The 27,430-nt window shown below is 46.5% G+C and overlaps 1 protein-coding gene across 3 annotated transcripts in view; it reads right to left on the bottom strand.

The window, feature by feature from the left end:
* AGBL3 (AGBL carboxypeptidase 3) overlaps positions 1–27,430 on the bottom strand; it is a 616,174-nt gene that overhangs the window by 166,601 nt on the left and 422,143 nt on the right. For all 3 annotated transcript variants that reach the window (XM_085651966.1, XM_085651965.1, XM_085651967.1), the window contains exons 12-14: positions 23,083–23,149; positions 19,903–20,001; positions 13,039–13,107 (exon numbers count right to left, since the gene is read on the bottom strand). In XM_085651966.1, coding sequence (XP_085508092.1) covers positions 13,039–13,107; positions 19,903–20,001; positions 23,083–23,149 — 235 coding nt within the window. The remainder of the gene's footprint in view (positions 1–13,038; positions 13,108–19,902; positions 20,002–23,082; positions 23,150–27,430) is intronic.

The raw sequence follows: 27,430 nt of genomic DNA, 5'->3' as shown, positions 1-27,430 counted from the left end.
CCCCGCTCACTCTCGACCGCCAGCGCTTTCCCCTGGCGCTGCAAGCATCCCCCGCGCGCTGGCCACCCCCGCTCTCTCATACAGGCCATAAACCCTCTCCTTCTGCGCGACCCTGCTACGGAACCACTTCCGACCGACAACCCATACATGGTCATGCCTCTCCTTTGATAACCCCCTTCCTCTGCGCCCCATTGTCTGAACTAGTCCCAGGCCATCACCTAGCCCTGCGGATGCAGTTTATTGCCCCTACTGTAAGGGAAACACCCCACATCAAAGGGATTACAGTAGATCAAAGCCCCTACCCCCTGAGACCCGGCCGGTTGCACACACCCCCGGGAATTAGCGGAATTCCCTGCTGCGCGATAGCCATCTCCCACTGCGGGTAGGGTGGGAACCTCTACTGTAACCATGTGTGGGATCGGATCTGAGCCGGGGCTTCAGGGGATATTTCCCCGCACATCAAGGGAATCTCAAGAATGTACTATGTATAATAAAGCAATAAACCAGTGTATAAGAGACCAGGTCTCAGAGATGCAGTTAGAGCACCTCGTGACGATACCTTGCTGTCTGATCTGATGTGTTCTGCTCCGACGGAATAAAACTTTGTTTCCTGCCTTCCAGTCTCCGGCGCCTGCCTCTTTTATTGGTAAATTATCGAGTGGTATGAGAGGCGATTACCGCCGGGCAAATACTTGAAAGGTTATCGACTGAAACTGCCGCTACCATTTAACAATTGGCGTCCCAAACGTGGGGCCCATCAGCGACACGTGGATCCAGTGGGAGAGGTCCCGACGACAGAGTGAACGACTGCAACGATCGGGAGAGCTCCTGCCCAATAGACCCTCGTCTGGCAGCCGATCATCCGAACTTCACTGGTTCCGAGCAGACCTCTCTCGAGTGATCTACGGTCCTGACTGGGAACCATCAGGAGTGCCGCGGCAAATACGGAGAATAGAGGACGATCGGGCGCTGGAGGCGGAAGACGAGAAACTGTCCACGCGGTCCGGGTAAGGTCGTGAAATACGACAAAAGTGCGAAATAATTGATTGATTGTTTGAATACTAGTATTGCTCATTGATTGTTCTCTTTGAGATATTCGCTGTCTACAAACGGGGAGGAGTAGAAATACTCTCTCTCTCTCCCTTTGCAGATAGTGAAGGGTAGGTAACGCAGACTTTTGTCCCCGTTGAAACCCGTCGTGCCTATCTTTATCTCCCCATTATTGATTGTCCGAACATTGATTGTTTTGAAGAATAGTGCTTTTTGAGATATTCTCTGTTTGCAAATAACGTAGAATAGGAATATTCTGTCTAGTCTTTGCAAATAGTGAAGGGTAGGTAACGCAGACTTTTGTCCCCGTTGAAACCCGTCGTGCCTATCTTTATCTCCCCATTGATTGATTGATTGATTGTCCGAACACTAGTTGTTCGATATTGGTTCTTTGGAGGTATTCTCTGCTTACAAATAACGAAGAATAGAGATATTCTGTCTAGTCTTTGCAAGCAGTGAAAAGATAGGTAGTGCTGACTTTTGTCCCCGTTGAAACCCGTCATGCCTATCTTCTCCCCACTGATTGGTAGTTGGTTCTGCCCGGACCGCTTATTAGAGGTGAACCACCCGGCTCCACTGGAAGGCACCCCTAATAAGGACATGTTCACTAAATATGGACTAGTCGCCGTAGCTTATAGCAAGCTGTGGCATAAATATACCAAGAAGGACCCCGAAAGTCAGTGGCCACTGATGGGATCCTTCGACGACCGCAAGATAGAAGCGCTAGAAGTAGCTCTGCGTAGCAATAAGACGACGCCTACTATGCTTGACAGTATTGGCATGTGGCGCAAAGAAGCGACGCAACGGAAAAAGAGGGAAGAAGTAAAAGCAGAAAAGGAATTACGAAAGGCAGCTCACCTTGCCGCTAGAAAGTTAGAAGAAGACATAAAGGAGAGAAGGGAAACTAAACTAAGACAGGAGCCCGAAACCTCAGGCCAGTACGCTGTTAGGACCCCTTCTTTGCTCTACCCTGAGTTGTCCTCCAAGCAGCGAACGAATGACGAGTTACTGTTAGGTCCCCCGATCATTTACATGCCCCCTCCGTATGCACCCTCCCAATCAGTAGTGCAACACCCACAACCCCCGAACACGAGCGAAAGCAGTACAGGGGCCTCGGCCCTCACGGCCTCCGCGCCGGCTGAGCCTCTTGTACTGAACCCAATGTCGACTACAACGCTAGATGACCATGAGATGGGAAAGAAAGAGTCCACCAGAATGAATCGATTAACTAAGGATGAACGAGCAGGAATCGATAGGATAGTAGGGACGCTGGTGGAGCGAAAAGAAAGTGAGGAGTATATAACAGACGTGTATAGCTCGTATGCCGACAGCCGCAGACGACACTTCGTCGTACGGCTCTGTTATCACGCCCTGAATGCATATGAGGACAGATACCACGATAAAGGTCCCGAAGGCTTAGCGGCCCTATATAGGAAGGTAGACATTGGGGAAGAAGGAGAGGGCGATGTAACGAACCTCTTCACTCGTACACTCGAGGTCTACCGACACCTTAAAGAACATGGACAGACCACCAAAACAGAAACCCCCATAGCAACTAAGCCCCAGGGAGGAAGGGCCGATGCCATGATGCCCATTAAAGAAGCTGCCCCCTACTGGGTTCCCCCACGGGGTCAGGGAACACACGACGACATCAACCACCAAGATGCGAAGGGAAGGGTTGTATATAACTGGGTCTACCAGCCGTGGGACCGGCAAGATATTTTGACCTTTAGAAAGACTCTACCCGACTTGAGAAAGAACCCGACTGCCTTCTACACTGAATTGGGTACAGCCTTAGGCTCAACGATAATGACGTTAGCAGATATCGACTTGTTCTTTGGGCTATGCCTGCCGGCTGATGTGTGGAAACAAATCCGGAAAGTTGACCACGCTGAGCCGTTCGGATATACCTGGATACAACTCGATACCATAGATAAACAGCGAGAACCAGGACAGAAACCCCCGAAAGCCATCTTAGAGCTCCCAGACAAGATTGTACAAAAGCTGAAGACTCTAATCCCAGAAAGAAAGGTAGACTGGTCGATAGTGACGGCTTGCCGCCAGAAACCCCAGGAGGATGTGTCTGAATACTTCTCCCGATTCGAGACTGTGTTTTCCGATTACAGTGGCCAAGACATGACCACCGCAACCGGACACCACCTCTTTGTCCAGAATTATGTAAAGGGTCTGTCTCAAGAAGTTTCCCAGAAGCTACAGACCAGCGAGAGCAGTTGGGCAGCCTCCAAACCCGCAGCGATTCTCCAGATGGCCCAATACTACGAAAACCAGAAGAACGAGAACGATAGGGCGTCAGAGAAGAAGAAAAAGGAATTAAAGGAGAGGGTGATGATAGCACAGTTGCAAGGGGTGACCATAGGAAGGGAACCCCCAAAAGAGAATTACCAACCAACCGCCCCTAGAAAGCTACCCCCTAGAGACCATACACCTACACCCTACAACGGACGGAGAGACTTAGATGGAAATCAATGTGCGTTCTGTAGAGGGTTCGGACACTGGAAATCCCAGTGCCCGGTCCTTCTGGAAATGAACAAGAATAGGGACCCCAGAGACCCAGCATATGACCCCAGAAATAGAGGACAGGGACGAGGGCACACGAACAACACCATCAACGACAGGCCAGGCAGACCAAACACCTTTGATCGCCCCCGCCAAAACCAGTGTCAGCAGTCCGACTATGAGAGCACTCATGACTTCGCATAGGACCGCCAGGGGCAAGGGAGGGATCCAGTCGAACTCCGTGTTGACCAGCAAGGTCCTTACGTCACCGCTAAGGTCTTGGGCACAAAATCTCCATTCCTGGTAGATACTGGGGCGACACGTAGTGCGTTATCTAAACGACTGATTCCTAGGGCACCCTTGTCTGGCTCACACGTAACCTCAATAGGCTTTGACGGAACGCCCTCCACTAACCCCTTATCAGCACCAATCTCCTTTGACTTAGAAGATAACACCACTGACACGACCTTTCTGCACTCCTCCAACACCCCCGATGCTATTATGGGACTTGATTTGCTAAAGCATTTTCGAGCCACAATCAGATGCTCCCCAGACGGAGTTCGAGTCATCCTACACGATAACCCAGATCTGTCCAGACCCTGTCACACACGGCGTATGCTGTCTATAACCGATGCTGATATGTCCCTACTCGACACATTACCTTCACATCTATGGGCTAAAACCGACTCAGATGTAGGGCGCATGGTGATCGACCCGGTACACATAACCGTCCGACCGGACGCAGTGCTCCCAAAGCTTCCACAGTATCGGATATCACCCGAAGGCGAGAAGGCATTGGTGGAAATCATCGAGTCCCTGGTCGAGGCAGGAGTGGTAGAAGAAGTAGTGAGTAATGTTTGCAACAGCCCTATCCTACCCATTGTAAAGAAGCAAGGCGAGGGGGATGAGAAAGCCTACCGTTTCATTGTTGACTTGCGAGAGGTTAACAAAGTAGTCATACCCCAGTACCCCGTAGTCTCAGACATCACCACCATCCTCACCCTGATTCCATCCACTGCCACCATCTTTACTGTTATTGACCTCAAGAACGCATTCTTTTCCATCCCCATCCACCCAGACAGCCGCTACCTGTTCGGCTTCACTTTAAAAGCCCGTTCGTACAGATTCTGCAGGGCACCCCAAGGCTACACTGAGAGTCCCAGTATTTACAGCCAAGCCCTCAAGAGGCAACTGGATGCAGTCCAACTACCCGATGGAGTGGTGTTGATACAGTACGTCGATGACATTCTTTTGGCGGCCGACACCACTCCTCTTGCCGTCACAGCCACCATTCACCTCCTCCGCTTCCTTGCGGAGAACGGTCACAAGGTCTCCAGAAAGAAATTGCAATTCTGCCAGCCCCAGGTAACTTATCTAGGCCACCTACTATCCAAAGACGGGAGGAAACTTACCCCTGACCGAATTCAAACCATCCTAGAAACCCCTGTTCCCAAAACTCAGAAGCAAGTACGATCCCTAGTGGGCCTCACCTCCTTTTGTCGACAGTGGTTGCCAAACTTCAGTCTCACCATAAAGCCTCTGCTTTCCCTGCTGGCTAAGGATGTCCCCTTCCCCCTCCCCTGGACACCCGAATGCCAATCCTCCTTCAAAGAATTACGAGACGCCCTCTGCTCGGCCCCAGTCCTAGGAACCCCAGACTACACTAAACCTTTCTCCCTCTACACCCACGAAAGGGAGGGATGTGCGTTGTCTGTCCTAACCCAGTCCATAGGCCCTAAGCAACGCCCTTGTGCCTACTTCTCTGCCACTCTCGACCCCGTAGCCAGAGCCTTGCCCGCCTGCCTTCGAGCAGTAGCCGCCGCTGCTGTCTCTATCCGACAAAGTGAGGGGATCGTGCTCTCGAACCCCCTCACAGTATTGGTACCCCATGCTGTTGATACCCTCCTGAACCAAACCAAGACTCAACACCTGACTAGCGCACGACTGACTGGGTATGAACTGACTCTGCTTGCACCCCATATCACATTGAAACGATGCACCACTCTGAATCCAGCTACTCTACTACCTCTCCCTGACGCTGACCCCAATGCATCCCCTATACATGACTGCGTGACCCTCACCGACGAACAAACCAAGAGTAGGGTTGACCTCCGGGATACTGCCTTCCCGGACCCTGACGGAGAACTGTGGGTGGATGGCTCATGCATCAAGCTCCCTGATGGCACCACCTCAGCTGCCTATGCAGTCACCACAGCTCGAACAGTTGTTGAGACAGCCCGCATCACACAGCGATCCGCACAGGCGGCTGAACTAATTGCCCTCACACGAGCCTGCATCCTGGCAGCAGGGACAACCGCAAACATTTACACAGACAGTCAGTATGCCTTTGGGGTAGTTCACCACTTCGGGCTCTTATGGAAAGAGAGGGGATTCTTGACTTCTCATGGCACACCCATCCTGCATGGAGATCTAGTCTCTGCCCTGACCGAAGCAGTCCTCCTCCCCACACGGATAGCTGTGATAAAATGCCAGGCACACAAGAAGGTGACAGACATTATAGGTCAGGGAAATGCACTAGCTGACATTACTGCCCGAACCACAGCCGAGAATAGGTCCACGACCCGCATGTACGTGACCAGGTCACAAACTGAGAAATGGAAGGATGCTAGGGAAACGATTAGGGATATCCAACTAGCCAGCACACCACACGAATTAACTGAATGGGCCCGGGTAGGATTGAAGGACGATGACGGTTGTTGGCGAACTAAAGACTCGAACAAATGGTTGCTACCCGACTCATACTTGATCCCCATGCTGACCATGGCACACTCCCCCGCACACATAGGGTCTGTCCCCATGATCGAACTCATCTCCAAAGTCTGGCACAACGACAGAATACCAGACTCAGCCAAACGTCTGGTCCAACAATGCCTAGTATGCCTCCAACACAACCCTGGGAAAGGAACTGCTGTACCCCGGGGAGGGTTTGGGGTCCCCAATCACCCCTTTGAAGTCCTACAAATGGACTACGTCCAGCTAGAAAGGTGCCAAGGTTTAAAGTATGTGCTTGTCATTGTGTGTGCCTTCAGCAAGTGGGTGGAAGCCTACCCGACCCATGACAACACCGCTATGACTACTGCAAAAGTACTACTGAAGGAATTCTTCCCCCGATACGGCCTTTGTCGAATTTTGTGGAGCGACAATGGCCCCCACTTCGTAGCCGAAGTTATCCAACTCATCTTAAAAGGGTTGGGTATAAAACAGAAGTTCCATGCGGTCTTCCATCCCCAATCTGCAGGCCTGGTTGAGCGACACAATGCCACATTGAAGCTTAAGATAGCAAAAATAGTCGCCACCACAGGGCTAAGATGGCCAGACGCTCTCCCACTAGCATTGCTATCAATGCGTTCCACCCCCACCAAGCACCACTTAACCCCCTACGAGGTCGTCTTCGGGCGGCCCATGAACCTTTGGACTGCACCAAAGCCGACATCCATCCACGACTTCCCGGACGTCCTCATGTCTGATTATCTGTACAATCTAACTAAAACGTTGTCTATCATCCATCAGCAGGTGCTGCACGCCATTCCCGATGTTTCCAGGGGCCCGGGACACGACATCCAACCCGGTGACTTCGTCTTAGTGCGTAACTTCCAGCGCACCAAGAGTCTGGAGCCCCGGTGGACGGGCCCCCTGCAAGTCCTGATCACCACCCGAACAGCTCTTCGAGTGGAGGGGAAACGCAATTGGCTGCATGCACACCACTGCAAGAAGGTATCACCGACCCTGACAACCACGGACAACATCACCGCCCAAGAGGAACTACTGGACAAAGACCGACCATCCCTGAGCCGCTGCCCGGATACAGAGACACTTGAGTTGATTGAATATCCCGATCCCACTGTGCCATCCAAAGAAGGGTATAACTTGCGACGAAAGGAGAGAACTTCGGCTAAGCAGACCACAGGCTAAGTGGAAATCTCAGAACGGTAGCCTAGTCACCTCAAAGGCCACCAGGAGAGAAACTAAAACAAAGTCTGTGGTTCTGCCCGCTACCGAGTCTCTTGAAGGTGATGGAAGCGCCCGACATGAAGATGATGGAAGCAACCGGACGTCCGAAGATCCACTTCAAAAACCCAAAGACTGACCGAATGTACAGCTTTAAGACAATAGCACTTTTCATTTCCCTTCTCTTTTGCCTTCTCCTCGTGGTTACCTTCTGGATCATGGAGGAGAGCACACCCGCTCATAAGACATTGCTGACTACCGTTCAACCTACCACCACGAAAGAACACCATCTGATCTCACTTTCACCCCAACTCCGAGAAAGGCGTAAGGAGTTCTGGAATAACTCTTTTGTGCAGTTACTCCACCAACACAATCTTGCCACCAACGCCACTAACTGCTGGATCTGTGGATTGCTACCACATGCCACTGGGCACTCAATCCCTTTCATCCCTTCACCTTTTTCTGTCCATGGTTCCTGCCTCGCCTGGCTGATCCTCCTGCAGGAGAGCTACAAGGACAATGCCACTTCCGGCAGAACCATGTCACACTTCTACCATGGGTTCTGGCTGAACAAAACTGGTAGAACTTCCGCCCTCTTCTGCCCTCTGAGATCGAACACTTCCTTTCACATGGACATCCCTGCCAAAGAACGAGTTGAAATGCAAGTGTTCAACAATCCAGCCAGACCCACCTTCTCTTACCTCCGAAAACGGACGGCCGCCACCCTAACAGTGGCCCTGTCCGTCATCAACATCACTGGATCTGTATGCCTCGAAGGCCTGGGGGCACAGCTGGTGGGCCACAGCTCCTGCCTCATCACCCGAACATTGGACTCAGTTGACCCACCTTCCTTTGTTGCCTCCCCGAATATGTACTTCGTGTGTGGTACTAAGGCCTACACCTGGCTCCCGAAAGGTTGGGGAGGCACCTGCTACATCGCCTTTGTCCTTCCTCCGACGTATGTGGCTCCAGCAAACCATCACCGACAGAAACGTGCCAAAGACATTGTACAAACCGACTCCACCAGAGCACAGTTCATGGACGCAGTAAAGGGTCTTGTTCCGCTCTGGGGTCCGATGGCAAACAGCCGTGCCATCCGCCACTTAACCCAGGCAGTCGAAACAGCAATGAACATTACAGCTGGCGCCCTCGCCAACAACACCGCTGAGCTTCAGGCCGTCCGCCTGGTGGCTCTCCAGAACCTCCTTGTTCTAGATGTGGTTCTGGCTGACCGCGGAGGAGCATGCCGCATCATTGGGTCCAGCTGTTGTACCTACGTACCGGATAACTCACCCTCAGTCTACAAAGCAATTGAACACCTCCACAGACTGTCCACAGAGGTCCATCAAGAACAAGAGGAATGGTCACTGGGGAGTTGGTTTTGGGACGCTATTAAAGGTTGGGGATGGAGGCTGTTTTCATTTATCCTCATACCAATCATGATACTATGCGGATGTTGCTTGGGGATTCAGTGTCTGCCACCTTTATGTTCGCTTTTTATGAACTGCATCTGCCCTAAGACTTTGGACTTTGAAACTGAGCGGATGAAAGCTCTGAATGAGGTGGAGGTACGGGGTATTATGGGGATAGATCCAAACTAGGCAAGCTGGCGAGACATGTTAAAAGGGAGGACTGTGGAAATTTAGCGTGCAAACTGAACATTATCTGCGCCATCTTGCCTCTCCCCAGCGCCACGCACAGCGAATGCACGGCCGCCATTTTAGGCACCCCACTCTCTCCCCGCTCACTCTCGACCGCCAGCGCTTTCCCCTGGCGCTGCAAGCATCCCCCGCGCGCTGGCCACCCCCGCTCTCTCATACAGGCCATAAACCCTCTCCTTCTGCGCGACCCTGCTACGGAACCACTTCCGACCGACAACCCATACATGGTCATGCCTCTCCTTTGATAACCCCCTTCCTCTGCGCCCCATTGTCTGAACTAGTCCCAGGCCATCACCTAGCCCTGCGGATGCAGTTTATTGCCCCTACTGTAAGGGAAACACCCCACATCAAAGGGATTACAGTAGATCAAAGCCCCTACCCCCTGAGACCCGGCCGGTTGCACACACCCCCGGGAATTAGCGGAATTCCCTGCTGCGCGATAGCCATCTCCCACTGCGGGTAGGGTGGGAACCTCTACTGTAACCATGTGTGGGATCGGATCTGAGCCGGGGCTTCAGGGGATATTTCCCCGCACATCAAGGGAATCTCAAGAATGTACTATGTATAATAAAGCAATAAACCAGTGTATAAGAGACCAGGTCTCAGAGATGCAGTTAGAGCACCTCGTGACGATACCTTGCTGTCTGATCTGATGTGTTCTGCTCCGACGGAATAAAACTTTGTTTCCTGCCTTCCAGTCTCCGGCGCCTGCCTCTTTTATTGGTAAATTATCGAGTGGTATGAGAGGCGATTACCGCCGGGCAAATACTTGAAAGGTTATCGACTGAAACTGCCGCTACCATTTAACACTAGGGCAAAATAACTACTTTGCATATCTGCAGGTATTGATTTAGACTCATTTACATAATCGTACTCACAACACATCGATTGTATAAGGAACCCGTGGCTATCTTTATGGTATAAAAGAACCATACCAACACTAGATAGGCAGAGGAGAAGCTTCCACGCAGACACAAGACGCTGAGGTCCCTGCACACAGAAGCTCCAGCATGCAGTGGTCTGACATCCCTCTCAGGGAGTCCAACTCAAGACCAGGACAGGGTCCTTCACTCTCTCCAGGTAATGGGTTTGGATCTTTCCTGGGAGATTCTTGGCTTTACACCCACATATATGCTAGGTACACTTAGGTAGGGTTTGCATAGGAGTACACTCGATTACAATCATGTATCTATATGCCTGCATATATTCACTGTTTTAGCACCATGGTAGAATTCTACCCTTTATTTACTCTGTTAGTGCTTGTAATCTTATACATCTGTTTCTGTCTAATGGTTGTCGCAACAAACATGTTTTATACTTGAATGACGCTGGTTCAATAAATGCTTATTGAAAACGTCCCCATCGTTTATTCTGTGTATCTCTCTGATACTAAGTGAGTATGACAGACTGAACGAAAAGTACTGTACTGTTTCCACGTCCCCTGAAGGATCAAGGGTTGTCATGTTCGGTAGTAGCAAGAAACTCCTCTCCTTGATAAGGTTAGGGGGTTTATGGTGGCACTGTGAGCTAGCTGGTGTAAAGACTAACATATCCTTTGAGGGTGTCTGGAATCAGCCTGTACACCAATTCCTTAGCTTATGTTGTCTAAACCAGCAGATCCAATATATTTTTAGGAACTACATGACATTACAACATTTGCCAACCTTTTCTGGCGCAACTAAAGCATGATTATCTGCAGGAGCTTGTAAGGAATACCCACTCTTCTCTATCAATCGATCTCTCTCATTGCTGAGCACCACAAATCGCAATAGCTGATTCAAATCTGCACAATTTGGCTTACACTCTTCAAAATACATTTGTAATTCATTACATAGCAGGTTTCTGTGATATGTTGGAGAACTATTTATTAATATTAAATCAGAGGGGGCTAGGGAACATGAACAGTTACTCTTCGTCTGGGGCTAGAGTAAACTTACCGAGTAAAGAGGGCACCAGGGTTGCCAGGTTTCTCGTCATCGGCCTCATTAGAGGGTGAGGAATGTCTGCAATCATGATTATTTCAGTATAGATCTTTGACTACGCGTCCCACTGTGCACCTCAAGACTATCCCTGGCATTAATAGGACTGTGATCTCAGTATGCGTGACCTTTTAAAGGAGCTGCACAAACACAGAGTCTGGAACAGGAGTGCTATTTGGAGGAGGTAGTGTCTTGTTGTGAGTACCGTTCGCCATCCTCTAGCACCTGAGAGATAGTAACCTGCTTCGCTTCACCTGCTTGTGCATTATGTCCTTGTGCCCCTCCTGCTGGGGGCACCACCGGCACTGACCTGTGTTTAGGTGTGGCAGCAAGCATGCCCCTGGTATGTCTTGCTAGCATGGGAAAACGTAGAACATCCAGTATGTCCTCCTCTTTGTTCTCTTTTGCTCTGAAGAAAGATCATGAAACACACACAGTGTCTTTACTCCAGGAACTCCTCCTTCTTCTACCCACTCATCAAGCCTAAACATGTTGTTTCCTACCCAGATGAACAAGCAAAACACCAAAAATATAAGCATGAAATATAAGCATTTTAATCTGCAGGTTGGGTGTTGGGCCGTGCTCCACCTCTGGGGTCGGTCTGTAGAGTTTGGTCCAGCTCCTCCCCCACCTCAGCCTTAAAGTAGGAAGTTCCTGGCCTGAGGCAACAGGTTCTGTGAAAGAAAACAGTATCTCCAAGCCTAGTTAAAGTCTAAAACATGTTAATCATGCAAAAATTGTAATTTGCAAAACAGAGAGAGACAAAGCTTCATCCCAGCAACGCATGTGATCATATAATGCTAACTCCTCGCCAAATTTCCCAATTTCCTCACACAAGCAACAGAAAGAAACGTCCAGGTGATAAAACCCGAAACCCAGACAGTGAGAGTAAGCAGGTGCTCAGCTTTCTCAAAAGAAGTGTGCAAAAAGACCTTGAATCTAAGATACACGAAGGGTGGATCATCTGCTGATCCACTGGCTAGCAGATTTGTGTGTGAGGCCACAATGGCAACAGGGTATGAGAACATTGTTTTTTTACAGGTCTAAAATACTTGGGAGTGGGGAGAGGAATGTCATCAGGGATCACTGTTGTGAAATTAACTTACTGTCATTGCTCTGTTGTGTAGCAGTGAGAGGTGTCAGCGAGTGCCCATTGGCAATATTAATGCCTGCACTGAATTTGTGGGCTTTTTTAATAAATAATTGTAGTTAGGGAGTTGCATAGCGGAGATGGGGATTGAGTGAGGTGGTACTCCGAGGACTGAATTAAAAATACCATAAATTATCGGTCATACATAAAAGCTGGGATAACACTGGGTGACTATAGGGTGGGAAAGAAGGACATTCGTTCATTGTATACGTGAAGTCTACTGCAATTAAGTTTCCTCTTACAACTTGATCATTCAGAGCAAGCAAAGCAATAGCAAAGCAGACTGCTGAATAATATTTTATCCTACTATGAACTATTGTATTTAGTGATTAGAATACATATTGGTAGGTCAATGGCTAAGTGCTTTTTGAAACATCTGTTCTCCAAAAAGGAAAGTATTAATTATGGAAATAGTCACCTAACATACACTGGAATATGATTTAAATTCTGAATGAAATGAGATTCACTAAAAGTGAAATCTTGATAGAAATGGCAACCAACAAACCAAACTCATTGTTTGTCATTATTACACTTTCATCATGAGTTCCACATGATCCTGTTGGCTTAGAATGTAAATCTGTAGCTTCATTGTACAATGTAAACGTGGCCTGATCATTTCGAGGTACACAATTTCTGGACAACATTTACTAGTTATAAACCAGACCAGAAAAAGGAATGTTCTGCACAAGCTGGCATTTTATTTGTTCCTTACATTCTTGGTTCCCAGGTCATGGAGTGCCTTGTGGGTTATGGGTTTCTTGCTTGGTGTTCTCCTGTTCTCCTGTGGAGAAAGAACAGAGGGCTGATGCTTAGGAAATCTGTTTCAGGCAAATTACATCAGGATCACATTGATTCCTGAGCTCATAAATACTGAACCCATTGGCAAATCCATCCAAAGAACTTTTTATAAATAATGAGGCTGAAAGTTACAAGAATATGAATTTTATCTTTAGACACCGTTCAGTGTCTACTGATGCTCACAGTGAGCATCACAAAACCCATTTATAGAGATCTTAGTCTCTTTATTCACTGTGCCTAAGGGCACATCCTGTCACATGCATGGGAAGGCTCCTGGTGAGACCGGAGATGCAATAACATCACCTGAAACAGGAAGGTCAGGTAAACTCACTCCTAGTGGAAACCCTGCACAGGTAGGTCAGCTGTTCTGATTATATTAAATGTGTTGCTTCCAAATGTAACTAACAAACCTACATACTGCTCTTGAAGATATATATTGCACTATCCATATAATGCAAGCTCCAGCACAGAAGGACTCAATTCTCTCACCGTGGTTCATTCCACAAGAAATTACATTTCAAGAGGTAAAAGCCACAAAAGACAGACTCCATCACACACCCAACAAAATGTCTTTATGACCCATACAATACATACAGCTATCTGTAGTATTTATTTGCAGTATGCAGGTAACAAAGATTTTCCGATCTAGCCACATGGGAAGTTGTTCATCAGTCATATGTATTGTATGGATGCAACCCTTGGAGACCAATACAAAGTATGATGCAAGTATGTCAAGTGGTATTACCAACAGCCGATTTTAGAGTTGCCTTAAAAATATGGTCACTGAACATGCTTTAGAAATTTGAAACCTCAAGGGATTTACATGTGGCCACAGAGGTGCCAATTAGGGGTACAAAGGTACAGTTTTGGGAAAGAACACAGGCCCTGGGAACCTGATTGGCAGGGACCCTGGGCACATCAAGTCAAAGTGCATCAGTAATCTGACAAAAAGTGTAGGGGCGGGGGGGGTTACTGCAACAGAAACCCAGCTTCCTACAGGCTACACCCTGTATTAATTCCCACCTGAGGGATGGGTTTGGCAAAGGTGAGCACACCTCTCCTCCTAACCTGGTATTCCCGCCGATTCTAGCGCCCAAAGTGGGGTTCAGACCCAGTGGGGGCCAGTTGCTGGGAGCAGCAAATGGCTGGGGTAGCTCACAAAGGCGGCAAGCCTTTGAAGCTTTCCCTTCGTGGACCCTGCCCATCTGGGGGAGGAGGCTTGGCACCTCGTCCCAGGATATGCATTGTTTCAGGACCCCGAGAGCGGAAGGCTCTCGACCCAGGGGTCCAGAAACATGTCTTGTGGTGGCAGCTGGTGAGCAGCCACTCAGCCAGGACACTAGACTTGGGTCATTTTTTCAGGGGGCATCTCTAAGATGTCCTCTGAGTGCATTTTTTCAGTAAATCCCATACTGGTCTCAGTGTGGGTTTAATGTGCTGAGAAGTTTGATACCAAACTTCCCAGTTTTCAGTAAAGCCATTATGATGCTGTGGAGTTCGTAATGACAAACTCCCAGTACGATATACTCTTAATGATATTACTGTACGTACATTGTCTAAGAATTGGCATAGACACTGTAGGGATACAGGGCTCATGCACTTGTACCCCCGCCACTGGTATGGTGCACCCAGCTAGAGGGGTGGCTTATCTATGCCAGGGCAGTGGGTGGTAGGCATGGCACACAGTGATGTGGGGGTGGGGTGGGGTGGGGTGTGTGTGTGTGTGTGTGTTTTACAAGACACTGACATGTGACCAGAGTTGCCAATTGGGTTTTGAACAGTACAATTTGGGAAAAGAACATAGGCCCTGGGTACCTGGTTGGCAGGAACCCAGGGAACACTCAGTCAAAGTACATCAATCGTTTGGCAAAAAGTGGGGGCAACCATGCAAAAAGGGGCACTTTCCTACAGTATGGATCCCTCCTAAATGTGCAATAGGGTGTCTCACATTACTGAAATAGTCGTCTGAGTGACATCAATTTAATCTTGGATCAGGAAGGATCAGCTGTCCTGATTCACCCTGATATATCTGCGGTATTCAACGCAGTGTATCAAACAAAACTATTTCAGTGCTTATACAAATCGATGATTTGCCTTCATGCTTGAGAATGGCTACAGTCCTTTTTGTCGAAGAGAACCCAATCTATTCACATGCCCCCTATCACTCATCTTCAGGTTATCTCTCATAAGGCATACCCCAGGACTACACACTGAATCACACCTTTTAATGGGCCTGATTCACAAATGTAAACTTAGGCATATGTCTAAATTTAATGCTTTTTGGTGTGAACAAAGGTGAGTTACTACAAGTAACTTTACTAATAGTAATTTTACTAGTAGTAACTGTGTTATATTAGTAACTCTACTAGTAGAAATGTTACTAGTAAATAACTTTTGTGAATACCAAAAAGTAGTAAACTAAGACTTAAGTAGTTAACTTAAACTTAAGTCTAAGTTTACTACTTTTTGGCATTCACAAGGATGTGTTACTACTAGTAACTTTACTACTAGTAATTTTACTAACAGTAACTTTACTACTAGTAACTTTACTACTAGTAGTAAAGTTACTAGTAGTAACTTATCTCTGAAACTAATCCACAAAGGCAAGTTTATAAAGGTTGGGGGTCAAATACCCTGGACACTGATCTGAGAGCTTTAACCAACCTGCATTAAAAGATAACCTAATAAATGCCTGTGATCAGGGAAAGCAGCTGGTCCTGACATATCCATACTGGGTCCCACACCCAGTCACAAGGAACAGAACCCCGACTTTAACAGTCCATCACTCTTACCTGGGGCCCATTTCTTTCCTGCACCATGTCTCGGCAAGGTCACTCTTTCAATATGGGAGAGTAAGGGGGAGAAATCAAACTGCATTTAGAGGGAACGGGCCAATGATCATTTTGTATCTCTTGTGTTCAACCCTCTGTTATGGTATAGAATTTTATAAAGCGCACAGCTAGTCAAATAGTGTCCCGGTGCGAGCCCAGTGTGAAGAGAGAGAGAAAAAAGAGAAGACAGCTTAATTAAAGAGGAAAGACTTAATGCTCTTCCTAAATTTTTAGGATCTTGAAGGCAGCGTAAGACAAGAGGGAGTTGGTTCCAGGCCACAGCAGCTGTGTACGCAAGAGAGCTGCCACCTACCCTTTTTAGGCAGAACCTGAAAGTGCAGGCCATCAGCACAGTGGAAGAGCGAAGCTGCCTAGTAGGAGCATAGAACTGAAATAGCTTCCTTAGGTACACCCAGTGCTTAATTTGTGCCCGTGCTTTCCGGTGCTTAGCACCGGAACCTATTTCAGAGGGCCGGGACTATAAATCTTTTCTCCCGCGATCAAAATTCTCAATAACTTTTCAAAATAAATATGCCTGCCTGGATGGCTGCCCGATATGTTTTCACAGCCTTGCCATGTCTGATTCTGGCATGATGCATGTGTATTGTGCATCAGTTTTACTTTTCAGGACTGTGTGCCTTTGTTGACTCAGATAGAGACCCTTCGAGTGTTGCCTGTACTGGGCACAGGCGTCAGCGCGAGTTCTGCGTTCTGCAGTCTCAAAGAGCACAGAAGAGGATTGAATTGTCAGTCTGTGTGACACTGTGGTCGAACTCCGGAAAATGTCCTAGGCCACTAAATCAACGGAAAGTTTGCTAAAGGCGCACTGCCTCCCTCCTTGTCAAAGATTGGGTTTTGCGCTGCCTCAGACAGAGCTCCGTTTAGGTCTGTCTTTTGCCCTCATCTCGTACAAAAGTTTAGAGCTCCGGTTTGGAGGTTGTTAGGGTTTTCTTTTATGCTGTGCTTCATTTTGGTCATTAAGGGGTTTCTAAGCACTCCTTTAGCACTTGAGGCAAACTGATGCCGGGAGATGAAAAAAAATGGTTATGGTCAAATGATAAAGGCACGTTAGGAAGCTGGATTAGAACTGAGCTGAAAACTTTAACAGCCTCGTTTATTACCCGGCCTGTGCACATTGGCATTAAAGTCTGTGGGGGGCGCTGGGCGACTCACGTGCCTGACACACTGAACTCGTGGATCACTGCACCACTATGTTAAGAATGCCTACTGCTGCATCATACCAGCACCCGCGTGCTGTGGGCATTGCACTGGCCCAGTACTTAATATTACTAGTTTGGGGCTAGTAGGCAAGCGCACTTCTCCAAAGCCGATTCATGTTCCTAGTCCAGCGCGCTGAAAGTACTGCTAGGCACACTGGACTACCCTCACAATTAAATGCATCTGAAGAATTTAAACTTCGGGCACCACAAAGCGTATGCCTACTAGGTGGTATTGCACCAGGTCCACCTTGTGTATATGGTGTAACTGTATTGTGACAGTAATCTTTGCCAGGGCACTTCAGTGCTGTGACTGTAACTTGTGCCAGGGCACTTCAGTGCTCGGAAGCAGCCTTGCTGGCAAGTGGCGCTTTACCAAACACAAAGATAAGGAAATTAACTAAATTCATCATCACTGCAATGTGTGTAGATGTAGTACTTCTATTGAGCGCAAGATAGCAGACAAAATGTGCATCGTGGGAGCAAAATAATGGTGCCCATCCTGCCAGCACCTCCGTAAAACATTGCACCCTTTCACACTCAGTCGATTCTACCCAGAAAAAGTTAGTTGAACTCGGAGGTATTGTTTTATCTTCATCCTCGTACCACCCCAATCGCAATGTTTATACATAAATGGATCCCGCTCTCCATAGCGCTCACTGTAGAACTTCAGTGCATGTAGGCGCTTCATAGAGATTACCATATGGATTCGATGCATAGTGAAGTCGACAGAACACAAGAATTCAAATCATATTTCAGGCACTGGGTTTCTGCTCAGGCATTGTAATTTTTGGTAGATATGATCATTTCCCTCATTCAGATACATTTTGTTTGAATGAATGCGGTTGTTGTGCAATAAGTGGACTGTTATAATCCATGTCATGATTCTCAAGCAGTAATTTATTTTTGATTTTGGCGGCTTTCGCGTTGTCCACATAGGTGGTGGGCATGATAATTGGGTGGTGCCAGGAATGTAGCTGGGTGAATTCACTAGAAGTTGTGACTGCCGCCTAAGAAAAAGTTTGAGCACCGGTACTTATTTTGTTACAAATTAAGCACTGGGTACACCAGGCTGAGCCCATGAGGGGCAGCATGTGCCATTACGAGGGACTTAAATTTCACCCGTACTTTCACCGGTAACTAGTGCAGGTTACGAAGGTGCTGCCTGATGCTGATCCTCTTAGGGAGGTTACGAAGAGTCCTGGCCGCAGCACTTTGAACTACCTGATGTTTGTCCAGTAAATAGCCGGGCAGACCAGTATACAATGCATTGGCATAGGTAATGAGTGCGCGAGTGACCGTTTCCCTTGCGGAAAGAGGGAATAAAGGCAGAAACCTTTTTAGTGCTTTCAAAATACCAAAGCACATTCCAGTGAGCTTGTTGATTTGAGGGCCAAAGCTCAGCTTTCTCTCAAACCAAATCCCTAAGTTTTTAACAGGCTGACCCGGTGGTATGGGCCGGGGAGAATCGTTTGGCCAGAAGGAGTGTCAATACTGCGGAGGAAAGTTACCTTGTGGATAACAGCAATTATGTTCGATTTCCACAACCGAAGAAAAGAATCTTGGTTTATAAATTCCCTAATAATCTATGCTATTTACAAGCTTATCCCTTCAGATTTCTAGTGTATATGATTAATCACTCAGTGGAAAAACATTTAAGGCATTAAGCATAATGGATATCTTACCTTCTTTAAAATGAGCACATGTTTTTCTGTTACATTCAGTGGAATTAAGTGCATACCTTCAGAATTGATGAAATCTTCCTAACATATAGTGTACACTAAAGATTAGATGAATCTTCAGTAATGAAGTAATCTCATAACTACTGCCATTTACCAAGTTTCTACTCGCTGTATTCCATTGGAGACATCACATTTTATTTGTTGCGCATGCCTAAGCGGATGCCACTGTTTTCACTGTGCATTTATATTCCTGTTTTCTGCTATATGCAATCCTTCTCTGACATTATCTGGATGAGAAGTCACACACTTAGCCTCACTGATAACCCTGTGCAGTAAGTGATAGAAATGTCAGCTACCACTGGAATAAACTGTGTTGCATTTCACAGTGTCTCCTCAGATTGCGTATTTTGAGGTTACAAAAACTTACTGGAAGTAATCCAATTCTTATTTTTGTAGTGGTCTATTTTATTTTGGACTGGACCTGGGGCACTGCATTTTAAATACTTTATTGATACTTAACTAAACATTACCTCTTCAGACCCTTAGAGCTCTTTTTCCTCTAATGGGTTTGGTCTTTTTACTCAGGCCTCTGTATGATGCATTATTTTATGTTCAGGATCATGATCTAGTGAGAATAAGTCTCTCTAAAAGATGGAGACAATATCTGCCTTTCATATTTAGAATGTGCACTGTGCTGCAACTGTGCAACACATCACGCTACAGAAGTACTCTGAGAGAATATACTAAAACACAAAAGAGTATTTTACAACTAATTTTCATATGTCACTAGATCTGAGTACTTGTTCTTCAAAAATCACTTGTAGAACTCACCTGGATCATGGTTAACAGTCAATTGTAGAAGCATAACATTTTCGCAGGCCTTCATGCATTCCCTTACAGTTTTAAATGTGTCCAGATACAGAAGCGAGTGAGACACGAAAGCCATACTGACAATAATCAGTTATAACCAGTTCTTAAATCTCAAGATTACAGGACTAATGGAGGGGGGTGGTTGTTCTCGATACATATCCGTCTATACAAATGTTACCTGCATTTCTTCAGTAAACTCTTCATTGGCTATTTCAAGATGTGCAAAGCAGGAGTTTCTTTCTTTCTTTGTTTTGAGACGCTTCTTTCTGGACTTTCGCTAAGGAAAGGAAAAATAAGGGTTATCTAACCAATTGAATCACAAACCAAGTATAATACAAGACATCACACATTAACATGGGCCCTGGGCTCCTCTGGATAAAGAACTTGTTCAACGGCCATGAGAGCACTGCAGAGAGTAATCAAAGTTTAGTTTGGCAAAATATAAAATAATCACTGAAAAATGTTTATTAAATAACATGTTTGTTCTATACTATACTTTAGTATAACATTCTTAGACATTCAAAGGTCCAAACAAAAACCCAAAACAGTAAAACTCAGACAGTTATGACTAGCCATGTAGCGAGAACTTGCATCACCTCGCCTTTACACACACTGCCCCTCTCGCTCTGATAAAAATAAACATCTGCCTAGAAAAGGAGATCTGATAGGATACTTGTGAATTCAAAGGACATATCCATGGTACAGCGCAATTTTTCCAGAAGAGTAACTTTTTTTCTCCAGCTCTGAATCTCATTTTATAGGGAATGCCATGATTGAATTTGTTCCTCTGAAAAGGTTTCTTATTAGTAAGAGGTGACACTAAAAAGTACCATTTTATTATTTAATTTTTATGTGTCGATCTAGCACCATACTGCAAACGTTTAATGAACGGAAAAAAGAACTGGCAGTGAAATGAACTGAAAGTCAGGAACCTCTGCTTAACAATGATAGAAAGATGAAATAGATGTATGATAGGTTGGAAAGCGGGTAAAAACAAGTCTGTAGAAAAGCCTTAAAAGAGTCAATTATTTCCAACATAAATGGCACTTCAAATGGGTATCTTACGTTGGTGCCCAAATGGTGTAATTTGTCATGTTCTCGGACTTCTTGTGCAAAAAATAAAGGGCGCTATCTTGAATTCACCACAGATGAGACATGGACTACAAGATTTAGTTCCTATGAAATGATTTTAGACCCTTTTATTCCGAAGGGGTACACAAACCGGTACATCTTCATAGGACGGGGGATTGTCCTTACTCAGAGATGGGTGTTTATATGGATCAGTGGCAGGACCTTGTCTTTTCAAGAATGCATGTGCATTCATTTGCCATTCATAGTAAAACATTTTGTCCATTGAAGCATAAGCAACAAATAAAGTACAACATGCATTCTTAGGTGACATTACACAGCTGAGAGACTCAGCAGAAGGATATCCACTGTGAGCAGTCCACAAAAGAATTATCTAGTATTAATTTCATATTGGCAGAAGGTTCTCTGGCTATAAACTCTTAACTGATGTATTAACATGACTACCGAAAGAAGCAAGCAGGTGTAATTATAACTGTGGTATATACATACATATGGAGGAAGCAAAGTGGAAAAAGAACACCACTGAAAGATATTCTGCCTGTGTATTAGATTAAAGAGAGGATGGAAAGAATATCACACAGGACTACATTTGGAACTTTGTAAAATATAAAAAGGCTACATCTGCAAAGGTGGAAACTAATGGAAGTAACATTTGTCATCCAGATCTCATTCTTTTAATGGCACATTTACAAAAAGCTCAGATGTGTTTGATTCATGCGTTGATAGAAAAAACAATTAACACATATGCAGTCAATATTCAAGGAATAGAAAAGATACAAAAGATAGCTGGGACTTTAGGAAACAGTTATTTTTACAGGATGTAAACAAATAATTGTAAAGGTACATGACAAATACAGTTGCTTCTGGGTGGAAGGTGAGATATTAATGTGCTCACTGAGATTAGCTCTACATCTATAATCTTATCAGGTGGGGTTTGAACACCTTTTTGGGCACTGAGTCAGTTCTGGTCTTTGTCAGATGATCAGCAGCTGATCTCCAATTGCTAAGGTATCTCTACTGTGATTCTTTCAAACTGGTCAGTGCCTTTGACGCTGTTGATTAATCACTCTTGATCATACACCTGAAGGTAAAGGTTATTCGAGCAGGACCCTGGGACATGTACTGGTTCTACTCTTCGTCTGGAATGACCTAGTCAATCTACTTTCTCTTTGACTTATGAATGATGGCTCCTGGCTGTCCTCCAAGAGACTATGTTTAGCTTCACTATAAATTAGGGTGATCCTGCATTATGCTTTTAAACTTATCAGCGACTGATAGCCCAGACCACACCACAGTGGTGAATATGGTTAGGAGTCTCATTGGGATGCCAGAAGTAGCTAGTAAGATGCCGGAAATCCAGTGTTATTTTAGGGCTTCAGAGTGGTGAGGAGTTGATGACAGTACGAGTTACGCTGAGGTACACATTTTCTCTATTGTTTGTTAGTACATTCAACCACTACACTTGCTTCTAGTAGACAGTGGGGTGATTGCTAAAACTATTCCAAGATAGGATCTTTGACTACATGAAAGAAAATCTGCCTAATGCGGTTCTGCTGAGAGTCTTTAATGCATTTGATAAAATCAAGTATTGGGTAGATTGTAATTGGGTGAGTCTGAATTTACCCGACAGAAATCTTAATGATGGGGAATGATTCAAGCATGTGAGTACATAAAATAACCAATGCTGAAGAACATAAAATGACTTATTTGTAACACTGGTTCTCTAGCACTAGTGTACTCTTCAGATTCATATACTTTTTAATTTGTTCCTCACAATTGCAGAGATATGTAGAATACTTTACACAACTTATTTTTAAACGTCTTTCAATACATTTGTTTTAACAGTGGCGACTGTCTTTAAGGCAGGAGGCCTATGCTTTGTTGAAAGAGAGGGAACTCAGTATGCATTAGATCAATGGAGTTTCTTCAGTTCTGATTATTTTCACAACTAATTCAACTCTGTGGGGTGGTAACTTTTTTCCAAACACTGCATCATTCCCAAATTGAAATGCTGTTAGTATCAGGAAGAATTTCTTAAAGAATACCCCTCTTATCTTAGCCTAGTCCTGCTCTAGCTTCAATTCTGCCAGCCAAGTTTCTCATAGTGGGCTGTTATGATTGAGCATGATATTAAAAATGGGCTTCAGGGTATGAATATTAAATACCGAAGCCAGTGGCTTTTGAATAGCATTGATTTGCACCTTGAAATATACATAATAATTCTATTGTGGAACCTCCGATCTATTCATAATGGTGACAGCCATCTTACCTTAGATGTCAGGTCCAACAGATGTGCTGGGAGGCCATTGGATTCAGAGCTGTCTGAGCCTTCAGTGCTAGACGAGAAAACAATCATTTATTAATTATATAGATAGCAAGCAAATAGAACAGATGGATAATGTCTATCACAGTTCATGCTGGAGAAGTAATCATATGTGCAAGACTGTCACACAGATATTAATGTACATGCATTTTGAATGACCTCACCAATTTATTTCATTAAATATATTAAAGACACTACTAGGCCGGTCAAATCCCAGATTTCGAATTCCTGGGCACTTGAATTCAATTTAGAAGTATTCATTCATTCTACCTTCCTTCAGCTCTTCGGGTTGTATACAGGAGCTCTATTGTCCCAACAGGTCTGTCTGCTACCCACAGGAATATGCCTTTCAACAAAGACTTCATTTTAAGTGCTCAGAATTGTTACTAATGTATTAGCTATTTATCTCTGTAAACTGTGGAACCAGGAAAGAGGAGTGTTGGACTTGGCCCTTTTTGCAGGGTCATCCCTAAACTTTTTGCCTTCCTCCTGTATTTTTTCTGACCTGTTGTTGGCTGTTTTATGACTCTGGGCACCTTACCACTGCTGATCAGTGCTAAGGTGCATATGCTCTCCCTATGGTAAAATGTTGAAATTGATTGGTTTCCATGTTTGGCTTATTTGGTTTACTATCAGCCCCTAGTAAAGTGCATCAGGAGTGCCAGGGCTTGTAAATACAAATGCTGCTGGTGGGCTTGCAGCACTGGTTGTGCCACCCACAGAAGCGTCCTAGTAAAATGTGTCTAGGGTCTGCCACTGCAGAACCTGCGCGCGGTCTGGTACTGTCGCGCTGATTGCGCAAGTGCACCTACTTGCCAGTCCCCAAACCTTCACTTAACTACATATTAGCCACCCCTCTGGTAGGCCCAAGGTCAGGGTGCATTGTAGGCATAAGGTAGGACATGCCCTGATGTGTGTGGCATGTCCTAATAGTGAATTACAGCCATTTTCGTTTTTCACTATTGAAGGCTAACTGCTCTTCATAGGCCAGAATGGGCTGCTGGAATTACAACACGCTGTAATCCCAGGGGACTCAGAGAGCATGGTAGAAAGTCAAGTTTAGTATGCCTGAACTCAGAATAATAAAATACTTATTTTAGTAAAGTTTATTTTAATATCCTGCGTTTGTAAATACTACTTTTAGAAAGTTAGTATTTACTGGCCTGGCCATTTCAGTCCGCCTCTGCTGTGTGTGTGTGTTCTGCCTAGTAACAGTAAGGAGCAGGGCTGGGGAATTCCAGGAGACAGGCTGGCTGCCAGGTGGTGGGTAGAGAGATTACACCAGGATGGGTGGGAGGAGTACACCTTTGACTCTGAATAGACCTGTGCTCTGCCTCTACAATGCCGGCTCCGCCCCCTGTGGAGCGGCTGATGTCTCTGCCCTGCTGCTGAAAGGAAAGAGCAGAGTCACCACAACAAAGTGCTCCAAAACTGGACTGAGCCAGGCCCAGGCCCCCTGGCGACAAAGAACAAAAGAATTGTGCTATAAAAGAAGGAGCCCTGCTCCTAAGAATTCAGATCCTGTTTGCGCCAAGAAGAAACTCTGCCTGAAGAGAAGGACCTGGGAAAGCTGCATGGAGGACTACTGTCTCTGACCTGTGAGACTGGCCTGTGGTGGGTGCCTTGCTGCAAGAAGGAGAGGAAAAGACTAAAGGAAAAGACTTTGCATCAACTTGTGCTTTCAAACAATCTCCAAGGGCTTGCTTGTGAACTTGCCCCCTGAACTGCGCCCCAGGAACAGTGGGCGCTACCTTTCCCCCAGAAGAGAAAAAGCTGCTGGAAGCGATCCTGTGACGCTGACCCCTGAGGACCTTGTGCCCCTTCTCTGAGCACCGCGACATCTGACACCGGGGCTACTGCGAGCACCGCAAAGACCTGTCCATCTGGTCCAAGCACCACAAGCAACTGCCCCCCGAGCCGTAGCTCGCACCGCGAAGAAAAGAAACTCATCCGGCTCCAAGTGCTGAGGCTCTGCGACCCCCCTGGCCGTGGAAGCTCCTGTAAAGACCGGTGACGCACTGTGTGTCCCCTTCGTGAAGCTGACAGTGCGACGCACTGAAGAGATTGCCCCCGAGCTGCCCCTCCTGCTTCTGCCCGTGATCGTGTGGCCGAGACCGTCCTGGAGCACCCCACGAAGCACCGCCGCCCACTGCCTCAGAGGGACGACAACGCGACGTGGGACGCTCCTGCAGGGACCCCTGAAGCTGCTGCGATCACCCTTGTGTGAGAAATTAGGTACTGTGTGAGAACGCGCTGAAGTAAGACCCGTCCGCTGCTTTGTTCGGGCCGTACTAGCGCTGTAGACCCGCTAAGCGACTAACGCGTGAAGTGTGAGCTTTTGTACGGTTCGAAATCAGCTGTTCGAGGCGTCCCGACGAAGGTACGGCTCGTCCAGCATTAGATACATTGACGGCGCTCACGCGGGAAGCGTGAGCTTTGGCAAAAGGCGTACCGGACGTGTACGACGCGTACCAACGAAGGTACGGTACGTACGGTTCACGTCCCGAGTACGCGTGCTCACGCGAGAAGCGTGAGAAACGACAAGTGACGTCCAAAACCTCATACGAAGCGTACGCAAGGCGCTACGAAGCGCACAGATACCCTAAAGAAGCTATTTTAAGTACAATTTTGCCATTTTAAGAACTGTGGACTGCCTGAAAGCCTTCAAGAGTAACTGGAACCTTATTTAAGTTAAAGACTGTATTTTTGACAACCTGCCTAAAGAAACCTTTTATATAAAGAACTTTATTTTAATACAAATACAGCCTTGTGTCTTTGTGTGGTGGGATGGTGATTATTGTGTGGGACAACTTGAACGCTTAACCTAATGCCCTCTAGCCTGACTGCTCGCGCCACGTTACCTAGAGGGTGAGCAGGGGTTATTTTTAAAGAGGTAATCCTACGCCCTGACTTAGAGGAAAGGGTCCCTGCTTGTGGCAAGTGCATACCTGCGCCAACCAGAGACCCCGGATTCTAACATTGGTGGCAGCGGTGAGGATTTACGGATTTGCGTTCTTGGTGTCTGCGCAGTGATTACTAGCCATTGCACAGTGAGGACAGTCCAGTAGCTTGAGCCACAGAACTTTACAATTTTAACTTCGCTTGCCAAGAAAGAAGATCCCTTGTGTTTGGAGTCATGCCGGGCACAAACAGCATTGAGAAATCAATCTCTGATACCTCTGAAAAAGGAGAATTGGTATGGGATGAGTCAAAACTGTATAGCTATACAAGAGACCAACTCAAGCACTTCTGCAAAAACCTAAAGGTTCCACATGCAGGATGCAAGAACAAATCAGATCTCTACAAGGCGCTGAAAGCCTGGATTGAATCAAGGCGTACAACTAAGGAAGTTACACCATTGAAACCAGCGGAAAGCGTTCGCAGTTTTGGCAGAGGCCTGTCGCCAGAGGAGCTGGCAGACAGACAGGCCACCAGGGATCATGAGATAACATTGGCAAAGCTGGAATTAAAAAGCCAATTGGAGCTAGAAAGCAAGAAGCTGGCTCTGGAAGAAAAGAAAATGGCACTTGAAGAAGGAAAGATTCAGATGGAGCATGACTTCATAATGAAGAAATATGATATGGAGCTCGAGAGGCTTGAGGCCAGGAGTGTCTCAGCCCAGCAACCAGAAAGGTGCGTAGCTCAGAGATTGAGCTTTTCTGAGTGGGAGGAGGAATCCAGCTCAGATGGTGGCAGACATATTGAATTTTCTAGTGCTGAGAGAGTAGTACGCACACCCAGAGATGTGGCGCCTGACTTGAAGGAGGGGGTTAACATACACCAGGGGGTTCAAGGGCATGAGGTAGCTCCAGTAGTGCGCAGTATCCCTGAAGGGAATAGGGTAACTGGCGCAGGGGTTCATGGTCCTAGTGGCGGGAGGGACACTCTACTGACTCTAGATGAGAGGTGCAGGGAGAGGGGTTCCCCCAAAATTGAAGTCCTGGTATGTGAGTGCGAAGACCGCCCAGAAGAGTGTGGGTTGTGTGACAGAGACAGTCAGATACTGTCTTGCCAGTCTCAGGAGAGTGGTGTGGAGTATGTGTGTGAGGCACTGGATGGTGAGGTGAATGATAGTTTGGTTAACCCTGCTAGGGGGCTGTGTGATCCAATTGTGGGAGAGCATATTGTAAGTCCCTGTTTTCCAGAGCTAAGCCAACACCTGTGTGAGGGTGAGTTATCTGACCGCAGCGAGCTCACATTGGAGGCAGACCTTTTGGTGGAGTCCAGAGGGTCTGGAAAGGCATTGGGGAGTGATCCCGAGAGGAATGGTTCAGGAATCTTCAAACCCAGTGTG

The sequence above is a fragment of the Triturus cristatus genome, chromosome 4_1 (assembly GCF_964204655.1).
Source record: "Triturus cristatus chromosome 4_1, aTriCri1.1, whole genome shotgun sequence".
Lineage (NCBI taxonomy): Eukaryota > Metazoa > Chordata > Amphibia > Caudata > Salamandridae > Triturus > Triturus cristatus.
Note: the sequence above shows the minus strand (reverse complement) of the source record. Positions and strands in the feature narration are given on the sequence as shown.